Source organism: Aulonocara sp. 'chitande type north' Nkhata Bay, linkage group LG20, assembly GCF_057382095.1.
Source record: "Aulonocara sp. 'chitande type north' Nkhata Bay isolate Kocher_YH1m ecotype deep benthic linkage group LG20, A_spYH_male_GT1.1, whole genome shotgun sequence".
NCBI lineage: Eukaryota > Metazoa > Chordata > Actinopteri > Cichliformes > Cichlidae > Aulonocara > Aulonocara sp. 'chitande type north' Nkhata Bay.
The window spans coordinates 1,335,105-1,359,627 of NC_141363.1; the positions used below are offsets into that span (position 1 = coordinate 1,335,105).

Below are 24,523 nucleotides of genomic sequence, written 5' to 3' on the forward strand. Positions count from 1 at the left end.
TAAAATATGTGATAAATCTATGCATGATTTTCAAAACCGTGAATCACTCTGAAGCGAATGCAATATTCAGAATTGACTGTTGTGAATGAGTAATAATATTTTTCTTTCTTACTGTGCCTTTGTTTTCTGCTGATCCTGGATCAGGCAGGTCTCAACAAGGCTCTTTTGGTCACTTTTTTCTTTTCACCCTTTGAATCCCCAGAGGTTTGTGGGAAAACTGAGACACCAGACTGTTTGGTGGGTTGAGAGCTTGTTTTTTGTTATCAGTAACAACATGACAAACCATTGTTGCTTTGCTGAGGAGAAGCAGTTAAAAACATGACGTGCATTTTCTTTGCTCCTGTGACCAGTTATACACCACATGGCCATCACAAAGACATTCTCAGTGTCTCATTTCAGCATTTTTGTTCTTTCTTGTGCATATTTTGAGTATTTTCAGACTAAATAACTGGGCTTGTATCTGCCTGTTTGCTGAGAAACTGCAGTTTTTCTCATATGAAACTTGGTGACACACTTGATTGATTGATTGATTGATTGATTGATTGATTGATTGATTGGTAATTTATTTCAACATGTGAACAATATACAAGTACATTTAGAAAAGAAATAAGAGAGAGAAAAAATATATACTATACAAATTACATACAAAAAACCATTCTGATTAATTTACATGTTGAAAGGGAGTGGGAAGAAGTATACACTTATTTAATCCCACCCCTGTCCCATAAATTATCAGTTTAGTCAGCTTCCTTACTGATATAATTTGTAATAAAAATAGTGAACAGATTTCTGATATACTATATACTATAATATCACATCATGAATTTTTTGTTTGTTTGTTTGTTTTTAAATAGAGACATTCACTTAATTTAAATATTTTCCTTTTCTTTATAGATCGAGAAGATCATATTTTTATAACTCTTTTTGAACAGTTTTATGTTTGGACATTGCTTTAATTCCATATTCAGTTTGTTCCATAGTTTCACTCCATGAACAGAAACACAAAAGCCTTTTCTTGTAGTACGTACCTTCATTGTTTTGAAGTTACAAAAACCCCTTAAATTATAACTTCCTTCTTTCAAAAAAAACATACTCTGAATATTACCTGGCAGTTCTTTATTTTGTCCTGTAACTTCTCAAGTTACAGGACAAAACTCGCAATATTTTTGGCATGTTTTACAGGGGTGGCTGTAGCTCAGGTGGCAGAGCAGGTCAGCCACTAATCAGAAGGTCGGTGGTTCGATCCCAGGCTGCACCCTGGCTGCATGCCAAATATCCTTGGGCAAGATACTAACCCCGTGTTTGCCTACTGGTGGTGGTCAGAGGGCCCGGTGGCGCCTGTGTCCGGCAGCCTCGCCTCTGTCAGTGCCCCCCAGGGCAGCTGTGGCTACAATGTAGCTTGCCATCGCCAGTGTGTGAATGTGTGTGTGAATGGGTGGATGACTGAATGTAGTGTAAAGCGCTTTGGGGTCCTATGGACTAGAAAAGCGCTATACAAATGCAGGCCATTTACCAAGAAGGATTTTCCCACCTGCAATATGCATAATGGAAATTATTCATTCTTTTTCAATTTAGTGTGGGTGTGTTCATAGGTGAACTTTGGGTGGATGTCTGGGCGTCAGCTCAAAAAGCATCATGTCAGCTCCAGTCATGTTAGAGCCTGTCTTTCAGTAAGAGGATGTCTTTGCTTTAAGCTTTCTGTCATCGGGTCTTGCATGACTTTTTTTCATTGCCAACAAAGCAACTCATGGAAGAACAAAAAGAGGGTCATTAAAGTGAGACTGTTTATTTACACTTTTAAATCCCCATTATCCTGAAAAAGTAGAGCGAGAGATAAGGCTGGAAAACTGGACCCAAGCTGTGCTTAAGGCAACCGTAAGAAGATAAGTGTGACTTGGGTGTGGCCGTAAAGCCTGGGCTTGGTTTGAGGCAGTGGCTGCATGACAGGGCGGATGATAATACTTGTCACTCAGCACATCAGCATCTATTTCCTCAGTCCTCTCTTGGTCCTCTTTGACCTGTTGAAAAACAGAAGCGTTTGTGATTCAGACACAACTGATGTGGCACAGATCGTAGCGAGGTTGCACGGTTACGTTTTGAAATCTTCCTGCACCCTGTTCAAAAATAACAGTGACATCATGTTCTTTCACTTTATCCCTGACAGGTATGACAGATGACCAAACCCAGCCAGCTCGCCGAGTTAGGACAAGGCGGCTGTGAGATTGTGAATACACAATATTTGGTGACACTGCAGGGAGTCTGAAAACAAAAAGCTTTTCCACTTGGGCCTCAGAGACGGTCGTTTCTTAACAAAAAGCTTCCCCCACAAACACCGGCATGAATCACAGAAGAAGGGATTCATGCAAAACTCTGTCAAGTCGCTCTAAGGGAGATGCACGACCGTTCAGGGCTTTCACTCATAGCTGCAACTAAAAGTCAGCCTCTCCTCACTCATCTCATTGGCCTCTCCAGTGGTGACCTGCTGCTTTGTCCACACTTGCTCTTTTCTTTTCTTGATCACTCATTTAATTATTATATATGATTTGTTTGATTTCTCCTCACCTCTTAAAGCATTTGTTTGTTAATTATATTACTTTTTTTGGTTATTGTTACTAACAAAGTGTTACACTCCCTCTCTCTTTCTTTTAACCCCGCCTCACTATAAGTTTTAAATTCCCATGACTCTAATGCTCTCACACACACATAGCTTGACACTCTCCAATCAAGTTATTGTCCCAAACCTCACCTGTCTGTTGCATTTTGTTACACCTGTGTGACATCATATGTGCGCTCTATGGTAACTACATGTTTTAAACTTTTAATTAAAATGGGATTTCGAGCTTGTGCTCACGTTTTCTGATGGTCGCTCACACGGTTCCTCAGCACATTAATCTGGAATGAAGAAAACATTTTGTTACACTGTGACCAGGTCTCACTGATGCCGTGTCTTTGTTTCTTCAATTAGCTGAGCGCACCTCATATTTCTGTCTGCTGAACTGGTACTGCAGATCAAACTTCTCTGCCTCCAGCTGCTGGATCCACTCCCACAGCTCCTTAGCTTTCTCTCTGGAAAACAAATTATTATAACGAGAATTATTTTCATTGTTTTATTATTTTAATTTTGTGTGTCGTGAAGAAAAAATGCAATAGCTATTGTGTGAGATAATGAAACATGCAGTGGGAGAAATAATTATTTGATGCCCTGCTGAATTTGTTTGCTTACTTACAAAGAAATGAAGAGTCTCTATTTTTAATGGTAGTATTTGTTTTAATGGAGGGAGACAGAATATTAACTAAAATCCTGAAATAAAACCTCCACATGACCAAAATGTTATCAGATGATTTGCATGTAATGGACACGTGTTCTTGATACACACAGGGAGTTGAGGCAGTGCATTGATTAATTTTTGGTTCATATTCGTCTCTCTCCATTAAAATGAAACCACATTTCTTTGTAAGTGAACAAACCTACAGATTCTAAGTCCTGCTCTGTGCGTCTGAACCTACTTGAGTCTTTCCTGACTCATGTTCTCGATGTCCAGAGATTTGCGCCTTTCGTTCAGGATCTTCTTCTTCTTTTCTCTCTCTGTCTGCCTCTTGCCGCTCCGTTTGTCTGTCTTTAAAAATAAAATAATTTCTGTTATAAAAGTTACTAGTGGAGCTTTTTGAAAACCCCCACTGTTAAAACTCCACTGACTCACCAGCTTTTGCATGTAACCTCCAAAGTGGAGGCTGGTGAGGGTTTTCTTTTTCTTTGCATCATCCTCTGCCCTCTTCTTGGCCTCCTCCTCCTCCTTGCGAATCCTCTCATCCTAGAACCCCGAGAGAAAGACGATCCGAGGTGAAACGCGTGCCACTTTATAGACCGTGTTAAAGCGCGTAGAACAGGACTCTACCTCAAGACGCTTCTGTCGCTCTTTATCTCGCTCGCTGCGAATTCTGTGCTGCTCTGCTCGCTCAGAGCGACGCTTCTCCTGAGCAACAGATCATCACATCTCATTAAAACAGATCCTAAAGCAGATCTGTAATGTCTGAGGTGGGAAGTGGTTTACATTTGACTGGCTGTAGTGTGGGGCACTCACAATCCTTTCTTTGAGCTGAACGAGCTCTTCTTCTTCCTTCTTTCTGCTTTCGAAGTGAACCTCGATTAGAGTTTGAAGCTCCATCAGGTCCTTCTCCATTCTCTTGCGATGTATATCCTGTTGGATTCAGTGACCCAGTTCTATGTTATACTGATGCACATATTTGTTTTTGGTCCTAAATTAAAAGCAGGCTTAGACAAAGCTAGAAAAATACAGAGTGAAAGCTGTGAAGACATGTCTACTCCACCCTGAGACCTGTACATAATACACCAGGATACAAAAGCCCATGCACAGTAAGTACTGTATTGTGTCACGTACATCAAAATCCACCCTCTCGCCGTCTGGGATCTTAGGGGGAATAAGGTTTGGCATGATGAATGGCCTGAAAAAGCAGGAAAAGATATTAAGTTAACAAGCGTGGGTTAAATAAGAACTATTTAGTTAAAAAAAAAAAGATCAATAACAGGGAAATTGAGTTGTGATGACAGTTGGTGTCAAATGAGGATCAAAAACAATAAGCATGTGCCAAACAAATGTCCCCTCTGTGTTTGCACGTGTTGCTGCTCAGAAGTAGCTGCATATCTGTAGTTTCTACAAACTGCACTATATGTAGACAGAAATTGGGATTTTCTTTTCTTAGTGCCGGAGCAGAGAGGCACAGCCTAGAGAAGAGATCTCTGGAAATGTTTTTATTAAATCAAAGTAATTAAATCTGAACAATCAAAACGGCCACTTATGGTCAATGCAACTCTCAACACAAGTGTATTTGTAAAGCACATTTAAAAAACAACGTGCTGAGAAAAGGTGGAATGGACATTTCTAAAAAGCCACAGGATACACAATGAGGAATCACACAGACTCAAATGGCAGTGAGTTTTAATAGATTTAATGAAGGGAGCTAATTTGGCAGCGAGGGGAACGACGTTCCACAGTTTGAGTTTAAATCGAGGGGGGGGGGGCACTTCCTGGATTTTAAAACAAAGTAAAAACGAAATTACTTTGTGACTTTTGAGCTTAAGATGTTGATGTAGAAGGATCGTATCAAGCAACCTCATTGAGTTGTGAAAACGTAGCTTGCTGCTGGTATGATACATAACAAATGGATCACAGTGGTGTGAGTCCTCTCTTTGTTTATTTATGCGTCGTATGTTTGTTACTCATAACCATGCTATCGTAAAACGTGTTTATCCGTGCGTTTTACTTACTTGAATTTGGGCTTTGCTTCCTCCTCTGTTAATGAAAGACAGTCAAGCAGAAAGTATGAATGAGTTAGTGCAGACCACACATTAATAATGAGACTGCACAAAATCACAAATTCTGCCAGTTCCCCCCGCAAGTTATGGCACTGAAGTCTGTTTACACCATTTGTGCTGATATTAATAATAAAAGTAATGATGTGTGATTCATGTCAGGGAGAACATCCAAGAACAACAGAGCCACAAAACGAGATTCCCATTCACTTACCTTCTCCCTCCTCTGCTTCGCCTTCTCCATCTGAAACCAAAATAACATGCTTGAGAGAGGGTTTGTGAGAGCACATCTCAAATGACTGAGCATTACGCCACAGTAAACAGTCGTTTAGTGAGTGATGATGGCCACATGACAGAAGAGCGTAAGTGAGAAGACGGGAAAGACTGAAAGAGAGCACCGAGGAAGTCAGGCGCTCATCTGTGAAGTGTTGCTTCATGTGCCACATTGCATGAATGCACTCGGGACAAGCGAGACGTTATCTAGAGATGCAAGCACTGATAGCAAATGGTTCCTTTCTCAAGAAGGTCTGGGATCAGTGACCTTTGAATGACCCAAATAATTATGAGTGAATGCCAGAAAAACTTTAGTTTTAGTTTAGCTTTCTGCAAAAGAAGCAGCTAAGTTCTTTTTTTGTTTTCGTAATAATAGAGGACAGCTAGACCGTGCTTGAAACCTAAAGTCAGCTGATAGGCCCAGACTAGTTTCCTATGCTGCCAACTTGGTTAATTAGAACCTGAACTGGTAAAGGGTGTAACTAACAGTGAAGTGTTCCAATGTTTTTCTTGTGTTTATATTTGTAAGTTTCCTTTAATTGTGGAACTTTGTTTTGTAATTGGTGGTAGCGGAAGTAACGTGCAGCACGGACTGAGTTTGTGGTGACACTAGAGCAGAGAAGCATGGCGCTCTGTGAGTTCAGCTGCATCGTCCTACTGCTTTAAACTGGACTTAAGTTTTAAAGAACACATAAGTTAAGTTAAGTTAAATTAAACCCAATTGTGGACTCACCGTTGAGAGGAGTAGCGGCTCGCGCGAAGAACGGACTTTCTCCCGTTTGGCTACAGCAGGCAATGAGGTGTGTTCAGGGTGCCTCTGTTAATTTCAGTTTCAATGAAAGTGCCATAAAAGGGCATTTATGTGTTTATACCTTTATTGTTTGGATTTACTGTGATAAGAGTTATTGTAAACATGTTGCTTATTGCAATTGTTTTCTTTGGGTAGTTCTCACGATGATGATGATGATGACGACGCTGAGTGATCTTGTCGCCGAACATTGAATAAATCATCTGTAAACAAGAACTTGTCCGCGTGGTGGCTAACGGGAGCTACAGTGAGAACTCATCTGCTCCTTGTGAGTGGGCGAGAAAGAAAGGAACATAAGTCATCTCTAGCGTGTCTACAAGGGTCCCCAAGCTCCTGCCAGAAGCCAAGAACGGGTTTGCTCATCCTAACAATTCAAAGAAAGGACATATTGATCTTCTCAAGTGTGCTGCAGAAAATTAACCTGAAGACCATTTGCAAGTTTGGATGCTTTAAAGTGTTAATAAGGGTGTCCTGAAGTGGCTTCATTGTAGCTGCAAGCAAGAAGGTTCAAGTTTACAATTGATCATGAGTTTGAAAAATATGTGTCTTTAAGGGTTGTTAGTGATTTCAGACATGTGTTTAAGGGTTATAAGAATAAGCTACTAAAGCAGTCCTGGATTTTATGCAAGGTTTTATTCAAAGGAAGTAACCAAGTTTGTTACAAGCTATAAGCAGTGTTATTTTATGTTATCAGACTCCTTTACTTAGCCTAACATGTCAGTCACAAATCTCTCTAAACTGAGTGACAATCCTGAGGCAGAGACTGTGACCAGGCCTCAGCAAAACCCTCCACTGTGCAGTTCTCCTCTGCAAAATACAGATGGTCCACAAGAAGTTCGAGTAACATCAGATGTTCATCCATCAACAAGTAAGTGTGCGCAACAAAAAATTCAAAACCCACCTCGTAAAAGCCAGAGGTCAAGAACCTTAACTGAAAAGGGAAGAGGAATGTTAAACCAAAGGATTAAGGAGTTGGAGCAAAGTTTTAAGATCAAGTACGAAAAGTGGAAGGTTCTAGCAAAGGATGCTAACCATTCAATTTCTGACAATTGTTCAGATGAAGAGCTGCAAGCAATAATAAACAACATTAATACTGCTTCCAGCGAACTAAACACAGCATATGAAAACTGGCGTCAGGTGGACATTCCTGATAACAATGCACGCCGCAGAATTGATACTTGCAAGGAGGTAACAAGAACTGTTATTAAGACTGCACAAAGACGTTTGAGAGGAAAGGCACCAGTCAAACCACAGTTTAATGTAGATGAATCTTTTTTAATGTCTGAGAAATCATATGGCGTCAGTAAGCACTCACAGGTTTCCAGTCAATACAAACAGTCACACGTTGCATCAAGAGTCGCTTCTAAGTCCTCCAGTGCATCATCCATGAGCAGACAAGAAGCTGCTGCTAAAATGGCTGCAGCCCAAGCAACACTGGAAATCCTTCATGAACAACAGTGTCAGCAAGCAGAGCTTCTGCAGCTGGAGGCTGAAGATAAAAGACAGATTGCAGAACAAACAGCTGAAGCCTGCAGACGACGTTTAAGAATGGAGGAAGAAGAAGCACAGTTACAAGCAAAACTTGAGGTTGAAAATGCTGCCAGGCGAAAGCTTTTGGAAGACAAACGCAAGGAACTGGAACGATTGGAAGCACTCAAACAGTTAAGGGTGGCTAAGGCAACCATGCAAGTGTATGAGCAAGAGCAAGATGAAGATTCAGAAGAAGAAATTAAGCAGTTACTGCATGGATGTAAAACTGAAAGCCAAAGGGAAGGGGACCGATTTCAGCACACAAGTCACATACATAACTCACCAGAGTTACACTTACCACAACAAGCTGTTATACATCAACAGCATGATGGTGGCATCGCAGCACTTGCCATGTTATTAGCAGATTCTATTAGTGCCAGTCGTCTTCCTATGCCAGAGCCGACAACATTCAGTGGTGACCCGCTAAAATATAAGAACTGGAAGGCTGCCTTTCAAACTTTAATCGAAAGAAAAAACATACCAGCCTCTGAGAAAATCTACTATTTGTGCAAGTACGTTAGTGGACCAGCTAAGAAGGCTGTTGAAAACTATTTCCTGTTAGGCACTGAGGCTGCTTATAAGGCAGCATGGGAAGTATTAGATGAGAGATTTGGAAACTCCTTCCTTATTGCCAAAGCCTTCAGAGACAAACTCAGTGCATGGCCCAGAATTGGCTCCAAGGACAGTCTGGAACTTCAGGAATTTGTGGACTTTCTACGGAGCTGTGAAGCTGCGGAAAGCCAGATTAAAGGTCTAGAGGTTCTTAATGATTGCAATGAGAATCAAAAAATCCTCTCCAAGCTCCCCGATTGGTTGACATCAAGGTGGAATAGGAAAGTGTTGACGATAGAGGAGGAGACTGGCAGATTTCCAAGCTTTAGCCAGTTTGTGCAGTTTCTCATAAGGGAAGCCAGGATCGCATGCAATCCTGTGACTTCACTCCATGCCTTGAAACAGTGCGATGGAGAAAAGGTCAAGCCACAACGAAACCAGACTCCTGCAGCTAAAGTTCTAACAACAAACACTGATGAGAAGATTGCTGCCAGCAGTTGTCTGTTTTGTGAAAGACCAGGCCACAGTCTGTACAAATGTAGAAAATTTTTGGAACGACCAATATTGGAACGACACAGGTTTGTTCAAGATAATAAGCTATGCTTTGGTTGCTTAAAGCCTGGACATCACTCGAGAGACTGTAAGTACAGAAGCACTTGCAGTACATGCCAGAAAAGGCATCCAACTTGCTTACACGATGATCAAAGAGAACAAAAGACACGAAAGACTGAAGGAATAAGGCAGGAAGCTAGGCACAGAGAACAGACTTGGGATGGAGCATTATTGGACATGGCAGCCCATACGTAGACTGTGGAGACACTATTGGAGTGAGTCATCAAGTCATCACAAGGCAAGTGACACCGGAACTTCAGCTTCCATCAAGTCCCAAACAGGAAGTTCACTATGTATGCAGAACACAGATCAAGGAAGTCATCTCATCTGACATAATTAAAGCGCTTGAATGTGACTTTAATGAGAGAGTTGCTGAGGACAATCACTTCTCTCAAGATGACCTCCAGTTTTTGTCGAAATTGAAACAAGGAATCAAACACAAAGAAGATGGTCATATTGAGATGCCTCTTCCATTTAAACGAGAAAGGCCGAGCTTGCCAGACAATATGGTGTGTGCTATCCATCGCCTTAAGCACCTAGAAAGGAAATTAAGGGGAAACAGCAGATATTACCAGGACTACAAAACCTTCATGGAAGAGACCATAGCGCGTGGAGATGCTGAGAAGATCCCCAAGGCTGATCTCCACAAACACCCAGTGTGGTACATCCCACACCATGGTGTTTATCACCCGCAAAAGCCTGGGAAAATCCGCATTGTTTTTGACTGTTCAGCCCGGTTTCAGGGGACATCTTTAAATGATCATCTATTGACTGGGCCAGAGCTGACAAATTCCCTTGTTGGTGTCTTGTGTCGGTTTCGCAAGGAAAAGGTTGCAATCATGTGTGACATAGAACGTATGTTCCACCAATTTCACGTGAGGGCAGAAGACCAAGATTACCTCCGCTTTCTCTGGTGGGAGAATGGAGATTTAGAAGCACAGCCAGCAGTCTATCGCATGAGAGTCCATTTGTTTGGAGCTGCTTCGTCTCCAGGCTGTGCTAATTATGGCCTCAAACATCTTGCTGCAATGGCAAGGGGGAATTTCAGCGAAGCATCCGTCCGCTTCATAGAAAGAAACTTTTATGTTGATGACGGTTTGACTAGTGTATCCACCGAAGCAAAGGGAATCCAGCTAGTGAATGAAGCAAGGGAGCTTTGCAACACTGGCAACTTAAGGTTGCATAAGTTCATTTCCAACAGTAAGCAGGTGTTGTCATCAATCCCAAAGGAAGAGTGTGCTGGAGGAGCCAACAACTTGGATATGGCTCTTCATGAACCACACATGGAGAGAGCCCTTGGTGTACAATGGTGTGTCACATCAGATGATTTCCAGTTTAGAGTGGTGGTGAAAGAAAAACCCATGAGCAGAAGAGGGGTATTGTCCACCGTGGCCTCGGTGTTTGATCCGCTTGGCTTTGTCGCACCTTTCATCCTTTTAGGAAAGAAAATCCTCCAGCAAATGTGTCTCGAGAGAGTTAGTTGGGATGATCCTCTTCCAGACCATCTGCTGCCCCAGTGGGAATCCTGGTTGAGAGGACTGCAAGATCTAGCAACCATAAAGGTACAACGATGCTACCTACCAGGAAGCTTTGGCAAAGTTGTGAAATACGAGCTGCATCATTTTTCAGATGCCAGTGCCTCAGGTTATGGAGAGTGCTCATACCTGAGAGTAATAAGCGCATCGGGAGAAGTGCACTGTTCCCTCGTGATGGGGAAAGCAAGGGTAGCTCCTTCAAAGGTAACAACTATACCAAGACTTGAGCTCTCTGCAGCAGTGGTGGCAGTGCGCACAAGTGACATGCTCCAGAGAGAGCTTGAAATGGAAGGCCTGCAGGAATACTTTTGGACTGATTCAAGGGTTGTCCTTGGCTACATCAACAATGATGCAAGGAGATTTCATGTTTTTGTAGCAAACCGTGTCCAACGTATCAAGCAGAGCACACATCCTGACCAATGGAACTACATTGCTTCAGAAGACAACCCCGCTGACCACTCTTCTAGGGGACAGACAGCAGAACAGCTCAAGGCATCTAACTGGTTTAGAGGTCCAAATTTTCTGTGGCAGCTAAACCTCCCAAGTAGTGTGTTCACAGTGGGAGAAATATCAGAAGATGACCCAGAGTTACGAAAGACTCATGTCCACAAAATTCACTCAAGGGAAGAGAGGTCACTGCTAGATCGTCTTGAAAGGTTTTCAGATTGGGCAAGAGCAGTACAAGCTGTAGCCATACTGAAACGCAGAGCAAGGGCAGCTAAAGGCCACAAACCAAGGTTTAGTGAACCCACCACTTTGCAGGAGCGTAAGGAGGCAGAAGTTTTTCTCATCAAACTGGTTCAAGCAACACACCTTGCTGAAACCATGAAGAGTCTCAAGCTTAATGGGCAAATCAAGGCAATTGACAAGGCAAATAAATTGCACAAATTAAACCCATTCCTTGATGAGCAGGGTGTACTCAGGGTTGGAGGGCGCTTAACAATGTCCAGTCTTCACCCCCATGTGAAACACCCAGCTATCCTTCCTAAAGGAAGCCATTTGGCAACACTGCTCATCAAGCATCATCATGAAAAGGTGCAGCACCAAGGTCGAGGTATGACTGTTAACGAGCTGCGAGCCAATGGTGTTTGGATTCTTGGATGCAGTAAGGCAGTCTCCTCTCATATTTACAGCTGCACAAAATGCAGGAAGTTTAGACGGAACACTGAAGGACAAAGGATGGCGAACCTCCCACAAGAACGCACGGAGTTGTCTCCACCCTTCACATATTGTGGGATGGACTGCTTCGGGCCTATCTATGTCAAGGATGGCAGAAAGGAGCTTAAGCGTTATGGGCTTTTACTCACATGCATGTGCTCAAGAGCCATACATATTGAGATGCTTGAGGACTTAACAACTGATGCATTCATCAATGCCTTGCGTTCGTTTATTGCATTGCGTGGAAGTGTCAGGCAAATTCGATGTGATCAAGGCAGCAATTTCATTGGTGCAAGGCACGAGTTCGCTGAAGCCATGAAGGAGATGGATGGAGAGAACCTCAAGAAAATTGGATGTGAGTTTGTTATGAACACACCATCTGCAAGTCATAAAGGTGGGGTTTGGGAACGCCAAATACGCACCGTGCGTAATGTTCTGGCATCCGTTCTCGACCAAGCAGTTAAAAGGCTCGACAGCAGTTCGTTAAGAACCTTCCTCTACGAAGTTATGGCAATTGTGAATAGCAGGCCATTAACATCAGAGCATTTGCACAATCCATCTGGTCCAGAACCCTTGACACCTAACCACATTCTGACAATGAAGTCAAGCATTATTCCCCCACCTCCTGGAAAGTTTATCAAGGAAGATGTGTACCTGCAAAAACGATGGCGCAGAGTACAGTTCTTAGCCAACAGCTTCTGGGAACGGTGGAAAAGGGAATATCTGTTGAATCTTCAGAGCAGACAAAAATGGAACAGAGCAAGACGAAATGCGAAAGTCAATGATATTGTGCTTCTCAAGGATGATTCTGCTCCACGTAGTCAATGGAAGATGGGAAGGATCATAGATGTCTATCTGGGACAGGATGGAAAGGTGAGAAGTGTGAGGTTGTTGATCAGTGACTCAACTCTAGATGCTAGAGGAAGGCGCACCACAAAACCAACCTATCTGGAGAGACCTATTCAAAAGACTGTAACTCTACTGGAGGCTAATTGAAGAGCCACTTTGCCAATCCACAAGTTCAATTAATGTTAAATGTGATTTCTTGTTATATCCATACATGTTACGTTTTATGGGAAAATCACAGGTGATTTGGTGGGAGTGTAACTAACAGTGAAGTGTTCCAATGTTTTTCTTGTGTTTATATTTGTAAGTTTCCTTTAATTGTGGAACTTTGTTTTGTAATTGGTGGTAGCGGAAGTAACGTGCAGCACGGACTGAGTTTGTGGTGACACTAGAGCAGAGAAGCATGGCGCTCTGTGAGTTCAGCTGCATCGTCCTACTGCTTTAAACTGGACTTAAGTTTTAAAGAACACATAAGTTAAGTTAAGTTAAATTAAACCCAATTGTGGACTCACCGTTGAGAGGAGTAGCGGCTCGCGCGAAGAACGGACTTTCTCCCGTTTGGCTACAGCAGGCAATGAGGTGTGTTCAGGGTGCCTCTGTTAATTTCAGTTTCAATGAAAGTGCCATAAAAGGGCATTTATGTGTTTATACCTTTATTGTTTGGATTTACTGTGATAAGAGTTATTGTAAACATGTTGCTTATTGCAATTGTTTTCTTTGGGTAGTTCTCACGATGATGATGATGATGACGACGCTGAGTGATCTTGTCGCCGAACATTGAATAAATCATCTGTAAACAAGAACTTGTCCGCGTGGTGGCTAACGGGAGCTACAAAGGGAAGGGTGTAGTCGTGCTTTTTTTTTTTTGGCACGTCAACAAGTCGCCTGCCTTTTATCTTTGTGGAAAGTGACAGCTCACACGGTGTTTATCAGTATAAAGGAGCCAAAAGGTAAGAATAAGTCTAACATCCCTCCCATTTCAAATGATCTCAGTGGGAGCAGGTGAGACACCGAAACAGTGAAAAACACCTGGTTCTGACTAAGAAATGAAAGCCTTGGGGCTGGGAGGGGCTGGAGGACTACTCTCAGCCCAGCTGGCCCTTCTGGTGTGACTAAGAAAACCTGCATGCTTGATCCTCAAGTGCAGACTGTCACATACCAAAATGAAATGTGTCTGAGATAGCATGTTATCTCCCTGCCTGTGAGTGATGGTTACTGGTAAACGACATTACTCATCTTCACTGTGCTGTCAACACAGGCCCAAAGCTATCATTTCTCCCATTAATCAGTGGTTCCCAAACTTTTTTTGCTGGGCCCCCCTTTGTTTTACAAGAAAAATGTTCGCGCCCCCCTCCCCCCATGCGCGCGCGCGCACGCACGCACGCACACGCACGCACACACCCTCCAACCACACACACACATTTTGCTCCATTGCGGTTTATTTTACACCTCAAACATTTAGTAAACAATTAAGCAAATACAAGTAATCTGCAATAAATTACAGGTAATAAAATAAATTCTTTTACGCTGCGGCCGCACCTACACGGGTGTTTCTGAACACGCAGCTGTTTCGTCCACGTAAACGGCGTTTCGAATCACCGAGAACGGAGATTTTTAAAACTCCTTTTTTTGCGTTTATGTGTGGACGTGGAATACAGAGCTCATCAGGCAAAGTCAAAGGTATGTGCCTTTTTCCGCGTCACGCTGTGCGCCACGTTATTGTTTACATGAGATGAAGAGCAGACAGTCAGATTAACAGTATTGTGTCTCTATCTGCAGGTTTTACACGCAGTTACTGTCCCTCCATTACAAAGGCAGAGGCGTCACGGTGTCATTATTTTACACGTGGTTGTTTTTCCTGTGTAATAATGTTCAACACTGCGATCAATACATTTTAAAAAAATGCCTCTCTGTGCAAAATGGGTTTAAAAACACAAACAGCTGTGGGATCCTGTTTGTCCGTGATGTAAACAGCCCAGCGCTGCTCCCCACGCAGGGAAAAGCAACCCTGCAGGGAGACCTACCTCCGCACCTGTGCAGGTGAAGCCAAAGGGCAGATTTGCTTCACCAGATTTTCTAGTCTTTGGCTTAGAATGAAGTTGGTTTGGAAACATATTCAGCGATGCTTCATCTCCTGCTTTGCGTTTGTGTGGGAGCCCCAGGTCGTGTCCAAACGTTGTTGTTTTTTGTTTGTTTGTTTTTTTTCCTTTTCATACCGCGCACCCCTGCAATGGCTCTGCGCCCCCCCCCCCCCATTTGGGGAAGTCTGCATTAAGTTTTTAGTAACGTCTACCTTGTTCTTCGTTGGCCTCCTCTTCTGCAGCAGGTTTGTCTTCCTCCTGTGGAGCCTCTGGTGGAGAAGGAAGCAAATAATGACTTATCACAGAAAGAATGTTAACTTTCACTAAGCCTGAATAATCACTCTCCCTGATCAATAACCTCTTTAGTACAGTCACAGGGAAAGAGACGAGAGGAGTCATCCTGTGAACATAACTGATATCTTCTGTCTTGTCTGATTCTGTTGAATGTTTTGCGTCCACATCGTTTTGTTTTGTTTTTCTTAGACTGAAACTGCTCTATAAACAAACAGGCAACGAGCAAACATAGTATGTGGTTTCCACATCAACAAATTCACCCTCAGGTTGCTATCAATGCACTGTGCCAGGGAAAAACATTACATCTGCCCAATTATACCTTCCTCTTCCTCCTCCTCCTCCTGCTCCTCCTCCTCATCTACCCCTTGCTCCTCTGATGAGCAAAGCAGAAAAGTAGTTAGCAAAGCGATGAGAAGTAGGTGAAGTAAGTAAACAGAGTAAGTCAAGTAATTAAAGTAATGTAAGGAGGTTAAATAAATAAGAATAGCTGAGCAAGCAAAGTAAGTTAGCAAATACATCAAAGAATCTCTTTCAAAGTGAGATTAATCACAATCACTTTAAATGTGTTTATAGATGAAGCTCAGTCCCAGCGCTGCTATTTATCCCAGAGACTCTCAGGATAACTGCTGTCGACCGCTCCTCCACATCACCCTTGATGTGTGCTATTGAAACGTGACAAAAGCATTCATCGATGACCTTGACACTCATTTATAAATATCAGCGCCGTCAGTACCTTCAGCGGCCTCCTCTTCTGTGTCGTGCAGCCGGAGAAACCGCAGAGAGAAACACGTGAACAATCTTTTCACATAATCAGAAGTGCAAACTCTACAAACTGTTGTTTCTAGCACACAAAGTCAAATCAATTAATGATACTAACTAATGAAACACTGACTTACGAGTAATCATAATATAAGCATTTGATTCGCTCATTTTTAATCCAGATTGTGATCCTTACCTAAACCACACCGAGCTGCAACAAAAGAATAGAAAAGAAAACTTTCTGGCAGGAAGTCCTTAAGGCAAACCTTTCCCACTAGCGATTCCTGACTTCACATATAATTTGTGCTTTTGTGTTGCATTATAATTAAACTCACCATGAAAAACGTTTTACACGGTAATTCTGTAACTCTCACACATACATATAATAACCTCCTCCTACACCTGATTAGGAGTTGACAAACAGGCAGAACATTTACGTTTGATTTATGGATGATCTTGACATTTCATTCAAACTACACACAATTAGCAACATTCCTCTTAAATCCTTATAAGAGCGCACTGAGTATACAGTACAGCAGTTTTTACATCACGCTCGTCGGATTAGCCAAGAGAAAGCATTTGCCTGCACAACAGGGTTTTAACCACAGAGTGACTGCGCTGTGTATGAGTCATGATGAGAGGTCTTACCTTCCACCTCCCTGTGAAAATGAATCACATAGGCGCGTTACTATTATGATCAAAAAGACAAATGCATGACAGTGTAAAATGATCATGCAGTTGCTGCAAATAAACCACGTGTCAGTGACAAACGGTGGATGTACTCTCGGGATACATTTAGAAGTATTTTAAGTAGAAGAAAAATCCAACCTACTCCTCATACTCCTCCACCACTTCCTCGTTGTCTGACATGACAGGGCGCGTTCAGGTGCGCGGCAGCAAATCTGATTACTTAGGAAAAAAAGCCAATCATGAATTTTTCACTTTCTGTTCAAATCAATAAAAGCTTCAATATTTTCCAGTTAAAACACTTTCTTTCGTGTGCACACGTTACGTTACAGTTAGTCAATCGTACCTGAGGATCAGATGAAGGGATCAAGACAGAGACCCGGAGAGAGTGGATTTGCAGCACAAGACAGGTCCCACTTTCTCTAACGGGAGCGTGGGGTGAGTGTCAGAGGGTGAAGGACGGACTGTGTTGTGCGGATGAGGCTTTAGGACCCCTTGTTGTGTTATTAATAACTTTCTAGATAGCATGTACTCTCCTTTATCACCATTTCCCAAAAAGGCCGCCGTGAGCATGACTGTGGGCTGCAGAGCCAAAAAGATCACAGACAGCTGATTCGCGCACACACACACACACACACACACACACATTCTGGTTTCCTTGTATGGCACCTTGTTGTAGACGAAACACAGGCACGGAGCGCTTATCTATATGCATCCCGGTCTGAGATAAGGTAAAGTGCGTTTATTCATCCAGGGCTATTTAAAAAGAAATAGTGACAGACAGTTATGGTAGTAAAACATTTTATTACTTAGAAAGACAGAATCTCGTCCACAAGTCCAGATGAAACCAAAAAAAAAGAAAAAAATTACACTGGCAAATTAAACAAGACACACACATATTACAACTCCAGCAATCCCAGCAGTGTAATTCAGTAAAAGATATAATCCTTAAACCTTCACCTGTTTAAAGTGCTCAAAGAAATTACACAACGTTAAGGCGAACAAATAAAACATCACTGACACGTTTTTTTGGGGGTATTTTAATGTTAAAAGTAGGCACACTTATTTTTTAAAGAAACAAAGCAAAAGTGTAAGATAGAAGCTTTTTAACTTTAAAAGCAGTTTCCTCCTTTTCAGTCCTCTAAAGATACAACCCAACAGGCCATTTCTCTCTCTTCCTCCTGCCTGTTTTACATTTGTGCTTTGACGGCAAAGGGGGAAAAAAATCACTCAGTCATCAAATCCGTTAATCTTCCAAATCTCTGCCTCTCCCTTCGCCATCTTAAAATCCTGCAATCCTGCAAATACAAGCACAATAAGAGCAATTTATAATTGAAGGAGCGCCTTTAAAGTTCAGTGAAACATGTACGGCTTCCTCTTGTTTGCTTCATTTGTGGAGTTGGTAAATCTGCCTCCACAGCATGTAAGACTAACTCAGTAGCACTTGTATCCTTACCTGTTGGACATTATAAATAAACTTCCTTCACTTCAGATTTTTCCAGGGCTGGATTTAGAGACACTGTCTTCACCGCTATTCTCAAACAGGCTCCTCTTACTAGAAATGTCCACATGTCTCAAATCCTACAAATCAGAAACAGAATCATTATATCAGTTCTTATTACAGTGAAGAGAAAGAAAAAAACACTCTTTAAATCTGGAGTCTTGAAATATTTCTGAAGCAGGGACCTCTTACGGGGCAAATAGTTTTGTAAACACACCCTAAAATGGTCTTTATGTCGTCTGACAATTTGGACTGACTTAAGCATTTCTTCATGCTCAGTAGATAACTGCTAAAAAGCCAATGGCACAAAGCAGGAGGAACGGGTCACTCTACTCTGACAAAAGTGATGTTAGGACAGATTAGTACGAAGTCAGTCATGCCAGTGTTTCTGTAGGCGACCCTCTGCTTTAAAGTGTGCTTATGAATTTACCCAGATAGATATTGTTTCTGCTCAGATATAACAAAGATAAGATTTCTGCAGCCAAAAACATGCACTGCTAAATCTAACAGCAAGTTGGGTATGTCGTATGAAGCTTTCTGAACAGCTTAATTAAGTTAAACATCCAACTCTAAATTCTTAAGATCAAATTCTTTGAGCTACTTTTGAAATTAAATGAAACGTTCCCATTCATTTAATGCCTAAATGACTTTACTGAGTTTACCAGAGTAGAAAAAAATCTGTGTTTAAAAAGAATTAATTGATCAGAACTTTCTTCACGATTAACGACAGTCATGCGTTTTACATAGTTACCTACATAATGGCAAACTCTTTAATTTAATGTAGGCAACACAAACAACGAACTACGTCCTGCTCAGCCAGGACTTACAGCTCAAAGAGTAATACTGCCCCCTGGCTTCCATACACTGCACTTACAGCAGGACTGTGCGAAGACCCAGCTTTGTTGCTCTTGTGGAGCCAGCGGTTGATCCGCTCTGACATTCCTGATGTCAAGCCTCTAATTTCCTGAAATCAACAACAGTTACAAAATCATTTGTTAACTAACGCTACGCACACATCTAATACTGAAAAGAGCTTTTGGGCGAATGATGAGTGTACCTGTTTGGAAACTCCGGGGCTGGTGGGGCTCTGCACCTGCTGCTCCTTCTCAAAGATCTCTCTCTTCCTGGACACTTCTTCCAGCAGGACCAGAGTCCTCTGGGTGACATCTGGGAATCGCGTCAGCTCGGACTTCTGTGGATGAAGAGCCAAGAGAAGACCATTGGCGACTGACAGTTGATGTTTGCTACAGAACACAGGAACATAATTTCCCCTTTAGTACATGGAGGGCTGAGAGGCTGACCTGCGCTGCCTGAGCCAGCCTCTCCATCTTTTCCTGGATGGATCTAGATGAAATCCTCTGCCTAGAGCTGGGAAGACAGAATACATTAATGTACAAGTGTAATCAGTTACACTCAATAAAATATAAACAAATAAATAAAGATTAAAAAATTGTCAAACTCACTTTCTCTGGAAAGATGACGCTTTGTTTTCATCCTCATTTTGGTCCTGCTTCAAAACAAAGACAATCAACACTGTAAATTGTGCATAACATTGTGTGTAGTGCTAGCAGGTCTACAGATCTCATAATCCTATAACTGTAAATATAATTGTGTTTTTGTAAAGTGCCAAACAAGAAAATAATGGATAAGCGATGAATGATTACTGATTATCAATCATATTAGGTGAAAGTCAATTAAAGTTATCTCACGGTGTTGGGTTCAAACTTCTTGGAGGCCATCCTCACACTGGAGCTACAACAGAAGAAGCAAGTCAGCAAACCAACTAAGCGAGGCTGATACAAAATGAACACAAGGCTGTTTCCTTACCTCCTCTGGAGCGGCGAAGGATCCTCTTCTTTCTTTCTCATCATCTGTGGAAGACCGAGCCTGTGTGAGTGCGTGTTAGCGGCACTTACAGCAAGTGACCTGCTCAATAATCCTCTGCACGGGGATGTGTTTGGGTGTTAACAAAGCAACCAGTCAGCAGTAAGAGCTGGTCAATATTCATGTAGCTATTAACATGAGCTGGAAGCTTGACTGGCACAAGCAAATTATCCTGAACTGATATTCTGAAAGCTGACGGCAGATAAAATCGTGTTTTAACAGTCAAATTGGCAAAAGTTCATGCTGACGTTTGCCAGGAAGAATGCCTGAATGGTTTTGTGTCCTCGTGCATGTATTTGTGTGTGCGTGTGTGTCAGTGTTTACCCTGAAAGATACAGTCCTGGAGCTCTGTCTGATGAAGGCAGGTTTGTTTGCCTGTTCAAAGTTTCCACTGGTGGAGCGATTCACGCCGGTCTGAGAGAAATTAAAACAACTTAGGTTTGCTGTTTAGCTGCAGGTACCTCTCTGGAGCCAAGACTGTTTTTACCGCCATAAGGAACCTTTACTCTTTATAACACCAGAGGGCGCTGGTGCCCACACTGGATTGATAAGATGCAGCGTCAGTGCTTACCTGGCCTTATACAGCATTTGACAAGCAAAGCTTGAAGCTGAGACGAACATGTCAGTTTATTTGTGTTTGTGTTTCTTTGTGCGTGTGTGTGTGGTGAACTACCTCCTCTGTGTGCCCATTGTGAACAGGGCTTTGGGGGGAAGTCCAGTGTTCGCGAGGTGACCAGGGGGCTGACGGAGAACCGGGGCTCATGGGAGTTGTGCGCCCGCTAGCAGATGGACTCTTGTCAAGTGAGATGGAGACAGAACTGAAAGGCAAGAAAGAGAAGTGAGTTTAAGGAGAAGTTGAAGAGAAAGGAACTAGTGACCACTGAAAGTACAGTTTTCTCTGATCTGTTGCCTAAATTAAATCTTAAAGTGCGTCTAACGTGAAAACTGAAGGCAGATTTTTTTTACTCTTCCATCTTATTCTCTGGTTATCTTTATGTGGTTCACAATCTATACAAAACAATCTTATACGTCCTGTTTTCTCTTTTATATTTCTACATTGTTCTGGTGCTTTCATTTCCATTTGTGGAATCAGTAACCTTTATCTTATCTAAATAAAATGCATTTGATCCTTTTAGGTGATCAGCCAACAAAGAACAAAAGAGCAGCAAAAAAGAAATGTCACTGTTAACCTGACAAACTTGCGAGCTGGGCTGGAGGAGGGTTTTGGATCAGGGTCTTTGCCTGATGACTCTTCATTTTCATGCTGACAAAGGAAGAAACAGGCAGACAATCAGCATGAGCACATAGCACACAAGTTTTTGTACAGACGACACACCTTGCATTACATAACACGGCGCGGTTATGGCCTCATTTGCAGATACACAGAGCTAAAGCAGCCTGCGAAGGTAATAAAAGATAAAGTTCAAATTATGGCCTTAAGCACGTCTTATCAAAGCTTTAGAGATGATTTGCATGGTCACTTGACTCGCGGGGAGAGTTCAAGTCCGGAAACAAGACGGGGAGTAAAGGGTTGTCTTCTTTTTCTAAAGCTGTAAGTTAAAAGTAGATTCTAACTTCTTCTTGTGAGCACAGGAGGAAAATGCCCACACCAGCGTTGGTCTTTAATAGCAAAAATGACATCATATGCTGCACTACAAAAAACGGTTTGTTGTTGTAAAATCTAGAGAATAATTAACTCCCCCCTCTGTGTGGGATAGCAGTTAACTGTACAGGGTGCTGCTACTGGTGTCATGACTTAGTGTGTGAGGGAAGATTGGTGCTTTCTTGTCAAAGGATCTGTCAGTTCATGTTTTATCATTTGTAACGTTTCTCAGAGAATCAACAAAATCTCTCTGTTGGTCATTTAATCAAAACTGAGGTTATGACCTTGTTTCTTCCACTCCAGGTGGACAAAAGTTCTAAATAATCACGTGAAAAATCTCGATTTACATCGTTATTTGGCAGCTGACTTACAGACTTTCACTGTTGCAGTCTTGTGAAACTCAAGCACATTTAAAAGATCTGTGAGATGTTTTTTTCTTTAGATTTTCTTCCAGAAATTAAGGAGCAACTTCCTTCTTACTTTGTTGCTTGAGATGCTGGTTCTACTTTTGCTGCTGCTGGTGGGACTGTGAGAAGATGTTTTTACTGGTGGCTGTGGTTTGACAACACTTTCCTTCTCTTCATCCATGTCTCCCAGCAGCTCTACCCTGGCACCTCCTCCTTTGCTGACCTCAGCTTCATCCTCCCCTCCATCCTTCTGTTGTCTCAACGTTTCCACGTGCCTCATCCTTCGCCTTTCGTCACGCACTCGCAGCATCTCCACAAAGTCAAGCTGTACCTGCTCCATGCTGGCAATAAACAGTACATATGTGCACATTAATGACCAACACATGTGATGAATGGTCTCTAGAGAGACCTAAAAAGATTCCTGCATCTGATCAGGTTTCTATTATAAAAGGCTCTTTGAAGACAGGTACTCAGCTGTCGGGGTTTCTGACAGCATTTCATACTTTCCCTGCGTGAGTATCAGGTGTTTTCATGGGTTTGAAATGTATACAGAAACACTCCCATGGGGCAAAACTGTGAGAATCATCCCTTTGCTAGTTTGAAACCACTAAAAAGGCCTTCAGAAACCAAAAGAACAAAACAGTCACACAGACAAAGTCCACAAAGAGGATTGTGTTTAGACAGCGTATGAGTCCAACGTGACATATTTGTTTTACTAAACTATGAGAACAACCTGTTGGAGCTTTGGGACATTTCACTTGAGGAGTCTGTCCCAAAGGCGCTCTCGCTGGCAGATGTGTTTGTAGGAGTGGGAGTGGGGCTGAAGTCATCATCTTGGTCAGCACTGGTGCTTGAGCTCTTCACCCTCCTCCTCTTCTCCCGCTCCACCTCCTCCTCGTCCTCCATTGTCCACTGTCGTGCAAGGCTGAATCAAGACAATCAGCGAATATGGAAAAACAAACAAACAAAAACAACAGAGGCTCAGTGAGGATACGGGTGGTGGACACATGTAAAACAGCGTGCTGTACATGAGAACTTGATGAGTGGATCCTCCACACTATTTGTTTTTGGTTTGTACTTTAAAAGAAAAGATTAATAAGCGTTACAGGGAACCTGCTTTACTTGTTCATCAACCGCTTTTTGTGGCTGTATTTTGCATCCTGTTTAAAAAGAATTATCAGTGGATTCAATCAGCCAGCTGCAGAGCGGCAGGCTGGTGTTTCCTTTTTAACTGAGCTCAACAAGGGCCAAACAGAACAAAACTCTCCGTTATCTCTAGACTGTAACGGGCAAAAAAAGGCAGAAGTGACAGTATAACAGTGACACCAACCGACACAGTTTGACTGCATGTTACACAGTTACTATATGAATGTAATAAATCATTTCTTCCAAATTGGGATGCTTTGTTGCCAGAGTGAAAACCCTGCAACATGCAACAATTATGCGCGTTCCTAAACATCCAGCATCTATTAAAAAGCATAGGCGCGGGCATCGCTCTGAAACGCAGGTAACACCGGTAATTAGTCGCTACAGAAACCCAGAAGTCCTTGAATCTTACCTGGACAAAGCCGACCAGTTTCTCCGACTTACAGACATATTGAGAAAATAAAATAGTTTCCAGCTACGATCACAGACGAAGTCGACTGACACTCAGACGACGGCAGTCGAATTACAGTCACCGCGGCACAAAGCAGTCCACCTTTAGCCCGGTGCAGCGCACAGACGCGTCACGTGACCACAAAGGTAAGCTCCCCACCTGACAGACTGAGTGAGGGGTGGGGAGAGCGCGCGCCAGAGAGCACCTTGTATGGTGGAAGTGTGGAAAGCGTAATACCTGTACCTGGCACTCCTTTCCCGCCCCTGGACACTTCGCTTATTCGGGCAATGGCAATAAAACATCCCAGAATAATTAATCTTACACTTGTATTCATTTTGTTTGTGTGGATCTTACAGGCTGTAGCTAAAAGGAAAACCTGTACAAGTACAACAAGTAGTTAATAGCAATCAAACTCTTATTAAATGATAATAATAAAGCATACAAATATATGTTATCCTTTCTTGTACTGGACTCTCACTACAGTCTGAGTCAGAGTGTTTGCTGTGTGAGTCCACACCTTTCTCTGGAGCCCATGTGTGTTGGACTCTGACCTACACTCTTTATATCACATCTGTGTCTGTTATACTCTGTGCAGTTCCTCAGTAAACAAAGTTAGATATTATCGTAACTGATAACTGAGGCATAGCATAAGATGCATATCAAGACTCTTTCAAGTTTCACCTGTGAAAGTCTGCTTCCCATTTATTTAAAGAAGAGGCTGTCTTATAGCATGCGTTGTTGGTCTATCATGCATCTGCTATCTTATGGAAATAGTTTGCATGCCCCTGCCTGCACCGGTGCTGTATCATTTTAGGTCCTGTAATGAACTCTGTGTGTTTATGCATCAGTGTCCATTCAGTCTGTTCTAATGTTCCTGTGTCTAAAGTTAGTCTTACATTTTCAGGAAAGACCTGATCAAACAAACGGAAATAAAACAGAAAGGCATTCCCAACAAAAGTTATATTTACAGACACAAGACGACTGCGGGTGCTTTGCATCCATTTGGGTAAGGCGATTTTTAAAAAGTACTGAAGCAGAGTGTGCTTTATGGACATGCAAAACAC

At 42.3% G+C, this 24,523-nt stretch overlaps 3 protein-coding genes across 6 annotated transcripts; 1 reads left to right on the forward strand and 2 right to left on the reverse strand.

Moving 5' to 3' along the window:
• Nucleotides 1-1,770: 1,770 nt before the first annotated feature.
• On the reverse strand, nucleotides 1,771-22,760 carry tnnt2a (troponin T type 2a (cardiac)). 3 transcript variants are annotated; one of them, XM_086277956.1, is made up of 13 exons: nucleotides 22,746-22,760; nucleotides 15,755-15,774; nucleotides 14,940-14,996; nucleotides 5,547-5,576; nucleotides 5,288-5,312; nucleotides 4,401-4,464; nucleotides 4,083-4,199; nucleotides 3,897-3,974; nucleotides 3,702-3,812; nucleotides 3,508-3,617; nucleotides 2,976-3,066; nucleotides 2,852-2,892; nucleotides 1,771-2,018 (listed from the first exon to the last, which is right to left on the reverse strand). In XM_086277956.1, the coding sequence occupies exons 6-13, from the start codon at nucleotides 4,452-4,454 to the stop codon at nucleotides 1,985-1,987; spliced, it is 636 nt and encodes a 211-aa protein (XP_086134082.1). In that variant the 5' UTR covers nucleotides 4,455-4,464; nucleotides 5,288-5,312; nucleotides 5,547-5,576; nucleotides 14,940-14,996; nucleotides 15,755-15,774; nucleotides 22,746-22,760; the 3' UTR covers nucleotides 1,771-1,984. The 3 variants fall into 3 exon arrangements, with proteins under 3 accessions (XP_086134082.1, XP_086134081.1, XP_086134080.1); XM_086277955.1 differs by lacking the exon at nucleotides 22,746-22,760 and having other exon boundaries at nucleotides 15,755-15,768; XM_086277954.1 differs by lacking the exons at nucleotides 15,755-15,774; nucleotides 22,746-22,760 and adding an exon at nucleotides 15,341-15,715.
• LOC147304748 (uncharacterized) lies at nucleotides 9,897-13,481 on the forward strand. Its single transcript, XM_086277950.1, has 2 exons — nucleotides 9,897-13,225; nucleotides 13,372-13,481. The coding sequence occupies exon 1, from the start codon at nucleotides 9,947-9,949 to the stop codon at nucleotides 12,794-12,796; it is 2,850 nt and encodes a 949-aa protein (XP_086134076.1). The 5' UTR covers nucleotides 9,897-9,946; the 3' UTR covers nucleotides 12,797-13,225; nucleotides 13,372-13,481.
• lad1 (ladinin) lies at nucleotides 17,218-23,561 on the reverse strand. 2 transcript variants are annotated; one of them, XM_086277952.1, is made up of 14 exons: nucleotides 23,421-23,561; nucleotides 22,596-22,787; nucleotides 21,936-22,203; nucleotides 21,043-21,116; nucleotides 20,526-20,670; nucleotides 20,177-20,266; nucleotides 19,796-19,839; nucleotides 19,678-19,720; nucleotides 19,432-19,475; nucleotides 19,270-19,336; nucleotides 19,026-19,160; nucleotides 18,843-18,932; nucleotides 17,924-18,048; nucleotides 17,218-17,765 (listed from the first exon to the last, which is right to left on the reverse strand). In XM_086277952.1, exons 1-13 carry the CDS (start codon nucleotides 23,456-23,458, stop codon nucleotides 17,956-17,958), a joined length of 1,323 nt encoding a protein of 440 aa, XP_086134078.1. In that variant the 5' UTR covers nucleotides 23,459-23,561; the 3' UTR covers nucleotides 17,218-17,765; nucleotides 17,924-17,955. The 2 variants fall into 2 exon arrangements, with proteins under 2 accessions (XP_086134078.1, XP_086134077.1); XM_086277951.1 differs by having other exon boundaries at nucleotides 19,432-19,478.
• Between the last annotated feature and the right edge of the window lie 962 nt (nucleotides 23,562-24,523).